Here is a 6,000-nt window from a genome sequence, read left to right on the forward strand (position 1 = left end):
CTCTGTTCTCGACAAGGCAAAAGATGACTATCTCCAACTGCTCCGTAAAACTGCTCCTGGGCCTGAAGTAGATCCCCTCATGTCCGGATCTCCTCTCCAAACTGAGTCACTCCAACCGTGGAGTCGGACTCCATCCAACAATCCCCCTCTTGTGTACAAGAGTCCCTGATCCTTCGCATGTCGCAGAAACCACAGGAAACGCAATCTTGCCTCCCAAAGAGACATCCGCAACCATGAGCTCAACTGCCTCATCAGGAAGCTCCCGTCCAAACTGGTGTCCATCAACCAGATCAATGAACCATCCTGCTTCTGAGTCACAGAGACATCACACTGCTCACAAGGATTAACACCTGTTACGGTGCACAAACAAGTCCTGGAAACCTGATGAAACCTGTCAACCACCCCCTCTGAATCCGGAACCACAAAGCCTGGAGAAACCACCTCCTTCTGCAAGTAAGCACCTGCCACTTGCCTCGCTTTCCGAAAGGTCTCCGTGGAAAGAACATCCTCAACAACTGGAAGTTCTGTGTCCCGAACACTACGAGACATCAGAGCATAAGTGACCTGTTCAGCTTCCTCTGACTCATGAACACAAGAACTACCAACATCAGTACTGGAAAGTTCCTGCCAACTGCTGCCATCTATTGGCAAGCTATCCACCATCTGGTCCCCCAGAAAGCCCGCACCTACAGCGTATCCACACTTAAGTGGCCATTACCAGACTGCCACTCATCACAAACCTGAGGACCTGGGAGAGAGAGTGCTGAAAGCCTGTAAACTCCATTCTCCACTCCGCCTTCCCAAACTACTTGGCCTGTTGCTTTGTCCCGGAGAGCAACAAAATGCTCATCAAACTCCACCCGTACGCCAGTCTTGCAAACTTGATGCACTGACAACAGATGAAAACCAAGTGCCGGAACATACAACACCCGGGAGGAATGCTTCCCCCCTCTGCCATCGGGAACTATCTCCATCCTACCCTCACTGTGAACTAGGATAGTGGACGTATCCCCAGTAAGAATATGACCAGAAAGCCTGCAGAGATCTTGTAAACCGGAACGGGAAGGAGTCATGTGCCTGGAAGCACCACTATCGAGAATCCACTCCCAAGTATCCGTTGCAGAGAGTCCTCCAATCTCCTCCCTGCCTCAAGAAAATGAAACATCGGTGTCCATCACCTCCAGGTGCACAAAAGCCGGAGTCTTCATGATTGCTACTGAGGAATCTTCACCCTTCTCGGTCTTCCGCTTGGGACACTGCCTCCAGTAGTGGCCTTTCTCGCCACAATCATTACAGGTCCTCTCTGCCTTCAGTTTCTCGCGGTCAGCATCGGACTTCTTCTCAGAAGACTTCTCCGATGAAGCCTTCCCTTTGCGGACTGGATTTCAGAGATCGGTTGCAGATCCGAACCTGTATCTCTTTCGGGAACGCGGCATGGTCACACTTATCATCCTTTATGTGGATGATCTCATTCTCACCGGCGGTCATGTGGAGCACATTGGAGTGACGAAGGCTGCCTTGTCAAAGGAGTTTGAGATGACCGACTTAGGCTTACTCCACTTCTTCTTGGGATTGGAGATCTGGCAGACCCAGAGGGGGTTTTTCGTCTCTCAACAGCGGTATGTTCATGAGTTGCTTGAGGCCTTTGGGATGGAGAACTGCAAGCCTATTACTTCGCCGATGGACCCGAACACAAAGTTAACCGTTACAGATCCTTGTGAGCCAGTTGATGCCTCGCAGTACCGGAAGTTGGTTGGTTCATTGATCTGGTTGCTGAACACCAGATTGGACTTGAGCTTCTCCGTGGGACTATTGAGCTCTTTTATGCAAACGCCATTGAAGACTCATTGGGATGCAGGATTGCGGATCTTGCGGTATCTGCAGAGCACGAAGGATCTGGGACTCTTTTACACAGGAGGGAATGGAGTCAAGCTCCAAGGTTGGAGTGACTCAGATTAGGGAGGAGATCCAGACACAAGGAGATCTACTTCAGGATACACTTTTACCCTCGGCTCAGGAACAGTTTCTTGGAGCAGCAAGAAGCAGCCAACTATTGCCCTTTCTTCGACAGAGGCAGAGTATCGGGCTGCTTGTGGTGCTGCTTGTGAGGCTGTATGGCTGCGGAGGCTGCTAGGCGAGATGGGGTTTCCACAGAGGGAGCCCACAGTCATCCAGTGTGATAACCAGAGTTGTATAGCTATTGCTCGGAACCCGGTTTTCCATGCCCGGACCAAGCATATAGAGATACAGTATCACTTTGTTCGTGAGAAGATCTTGGCGGGTGACATCTTGCTACTTTATTGTTCGACGGAGGACAATGCGGCGGACCTCTTCACGAAGTCTCTACCTCAGGCTACGCTCAGGCGGCACTCCAGCTCCCTGGGGTTGGTTACACAGCCAGGAGCTGAGAGGGGGTGTTAGAAGTCATCTCCTGTCTATTTGTATACACCAGGGCCTCTGTTGTGGGTGGGCCCGCCCGTATATCATTTTTCCACACTCCCCGTATTTTTTACCTATTTTTCCCATTTTTTCCTAGTGGTTGGAGGGCTGCCAGGTGATGCCAGGAGCACTCTGAAGCTGGCCGACTGGATCTACATCAGTCGTGGGCTGTAGGAGTGCTGGCCGACTTGTTCTGACTAGGCGTAGGCATCTGTAGCTGGCCAACTGCTATTTTCAGCAGTCGTGGACATTTTTCTCAGTCGTGGGCACCATCTGAGGCTGGCCGACTGCTCACATGAAAATGTATATATTGCCCCTCAGCCCCCACCACTTTCTCATTCAGTTTTTCGGGATCTTGTGTATAGAGAAGAGTTTACACACCTATCTCTCTTGTTTCTTGTGCTGATTATTTTCTGCAGTCTACTTGCTCTTGTCTACCCAAGTTTGGTTGTCATTTCCGCTGCATATTCTGACATCAACATACATCCCACCTTCACAGAGATTGGACAGTGCATGGGAGATTAGTGCCAGCATTGCAACCTGACACATTTGGTGCACTAAGACATTGAGGAAAATTTGGTTTATGATACACAATGCATTTGCAGGATTTGGAGTGATATGATCCACACCCTAATGGCCACTTGGACCAGAATCCATGGATTTTTGAGGGCTGCAGAGAGAAAATTATGAGAGTGCGGTCATGGCATCTTTTTCACTGCCATTCATATGGGACGTTGTTGGCAACACAAGGCACCTGATTGGTTGAGATTTCGCCCTTGCTTGGTTCGAAATCTCCCTTTTATATATTTTTTCATACTTCATAGAAGTCTCTTTTCCGGAAAAAAAAAAAAGGAAAAACTGTTAGCCCTGCTTTACTCAGCAAAATCTGTCTCACAAGAAATCAAAAGTCCCTAACCAAGTCACACAACTAGCCATGAACCATCCTCTTGATAAATCTCACTAGGATAACGTCTGTCATGGGAATATGTCATTAGATTTGTGATACTCTCTTTCAAGTCTGATCAATCTCATTGCTCTGATAAAGTTTTTTGTAACACCTATTCAGAAAGATTTTTTCCAGCTAAGTACTTAAGACAGTAAGTATTGTAAAACTATGTTGAACCTTGACATCCTTTTTTTGCACTTCAAATTAAGGTACAAGAGAGAAAAGCTACCTCAGTTTCAAGCATTTGACGGGCTTCTTTCCCCAATGAAATCTCAAATTGCAGCGCAGAATAGCTCTCACTGTGTTCAACCTCCAACTTCTTATGTTTCTGCAAAGCTTAGACCCCATGACAAAAATCATTTCATGCAAATTTTCAGACTTCTTGAACATAAAAATTGCATAATGATCACAGATTGAGCCCATTGTCATGCTCTGTTGGTATGAGGCAGAGATGCTTTCGCTTCAAGAAAATCCACAAAGATGAGACATAAGGGATACAAGTAGCATACCTCCATTAGCAAGTGAAAATCTTGCCGTGAAGATGTTTCTTTATCCTGCGACATAAGAAGTTGAGACCGATGAAAGTGGGAAGAGGAAAACCTTTCAAAGGCTTTCCGATGGATCCATAATTTTACATAGAATGAAAAGAAGAAGGCATTCATTGCAATGCTTAAAACTAAGCAAGTGTTTGAAACGTAGCTTAGGTATACCCTTAGGATTTTCACAGCGGTGAACAGATTCTGGAGTCCATACTTGAACTTCAGAAACGAAATGTCCGAAGCATAATCTCTCTCGGCAGCCTGACCCTGAAAAACAAGTTTTCCTTCTGCAGATTTAGCCGCTGCCATAGTGCACCACGGCTCAAAGATTACAGGTCGAAAGAGAAAAGTCTAACAAAAAGGAAGAAAATATGGATTGTTAACCGCAGACTGACCTGATCATCAGCAAAGCAGGCCATACTGCGACGTCTGTAAAACCCTGGATGATGAAGAACGACTTCTCCTGAAGTGAAAAACAAGATGGCCATGCAGAAATGGGCCAGTGCCATGTCCTCGGTGTGTAAACGGAACCAGCAAGACAGATTTTTTTTACTTTGGGTGGCTAGCCTAACACCCTTCTTACATAATATAATATAATGGGAGAACAATTTCAAGGTGTAGAAATGTTAATATAATGGGAGAACAATTTCAAGGTGTCGAAATGTTTAGCCCCTTCATGCAGGTCCCCGATGTAGAAGGCTTGGCGCAAGGCCGTGCATGTCCTTGACGTAGAAGGCCTGGCGCAGGGCCATTCGTTAAGGATCCCCATCATCTGTCAGTCGTCGCTGCCTGCCGTGAGGAGTTCGTAGGTCTACGTTAAGGATCTGTACCTCCCCTCGCCCTATGTTGGCCGCCGCCTGCCGTCAGGTGTAACTGGCGCCGTGCATGTTCAAACTCACCTTCAAGGTTTGAGGTTCCTACTCTCCTCACTGGTTCGCATGTGCTGCGCTCTCTCTCTCTCTCTCTCTCTCTCTCTCTCTCTCTCTCTCTCTCTCTCTCTCTTGCATGGACTGCATGTGGACATGCAGCACCTCTTATAGCTTTGGTAGCCAGCATGAGACGACGAAGGTGGTGGTGGTTGGTTGCTATACGGCCCCCAAACCCATCCGCAATTGGTTGTTGCCTATGGCCCAGGCAGAAGAAAATCTCTCTCTAAAGGCTAATAGTAAAGAAGTGCAACCTGGATTCTCTCTCTCTCTCTCTCTCTCTCTCTCTCTCTCTCTCTCTCTCTCTCTCACACACACACACACACACACACAAAGTTAATGTAAAATCATTATTGTAAACAGGGCCTCGTGCAATGCTATTCAAATATTACGTTGCTATTTGCTTTTTAGATTATTAAAACATTTAAGGAATCTCTCACCTTCAATAAAAAAAACACACACACACATGGGTATATGTATGTAAATACACACTCACTCTCTTTGTCTCACACACACACACACACATGATTTTCTACGAGTATGTATGTACACACATACATACATACATGCACTCTTATAGATACATACACTCTCTCTCTCTTATAGATATATGCACTCTTATAGATACACACACACACACACACACACACACACACACACACACATACACATCCACACTACACATAACCTTTTAACACACTGAAACTTCGCTACAAATATATATGGCATATTATATATCACTCATATAGACCATTATCATAAAATCATGCATATACTATTAATCAAAGCAAGATATAAATAAAAGAGTCTTTAAAGACGTAACCATGAATATAAAGAAGTGCAACCTAGATTCTCTCTCTCTCTCTCTCTCTCTCTCTCTCTCTCTCTCTCTCTCTCTCTCTCTCTCTCTCTCTCTCTCTCGCACACACACACACACACACACACACACACACACAAAGTTAATTTAAAATCATTATTGTAAACATGACCTCATGCTATGCTATTCAAATATTACATTGCTGATTTCTTTTTAGATTATTAAAACGTTTAAGGAATCTCTCACCTTCAATAAAAAGCATACACACACATGGGTATATGTATGTAAATACACACACTCTCTCTCTCTCTCACACACACACACAAAGTTAAT

At 45.7% G+C, this 6,000-nt stretch overlaps 1 protein-coding gene across 1 annotated transcript in view; it reads right to left on the reverse strand.

Annotated features, from left to right (window-relative positions):
* Window positions 1-4,844, reverse strand: part of LOC147616301 (uncharacterized) — a 149,144-nt gene extending 144,300 nt beyond the window's left edge. Inside the window, exons 1-4 of the mRNA XM_086777027.1 lie at window positions 4,320-4,844; window positions 4,096-4,191; window positions 3,895-3,939; window positions 3,615-3,713 (exon numbers count right to left, since the gene is read on the reverse strand). Of these exons, the coding sequence (XP_086633153.1) occupies window positions 3,615-3,713; window positions 3,895-3,939; window positions 4,096-4,191; window positions 4,320-4,433 (354 nt within the window). The 5' untranslated portion in view covers window positions 4,434-4,844. The remainder of the gene's footprint in view (window positions 1-3,614; window positions 3,714-3,894; window positions 3,940-4,095; window positions 4,192-4,319) is intronic.
* Window positions 4,845-6,000: the final 1,156 nt, after the last annotated feature.

The sequence above is a fragment of the Cibotium barometz genome, chromosome 38 (genome assembly GCF_041138505.1).
Source record: "Cibotium barometz isolate CiBa-2024 chromosome 38, ASM4113850v1, whole genome shotgun sequence".
Classification (NCBI taxonomy): Eukaryota; Viridiplantae; Streptophyta; class Polypodiopsida; order Cyatheales; family Cibotiaceae; genus Cibotium; species Cibotium barometz.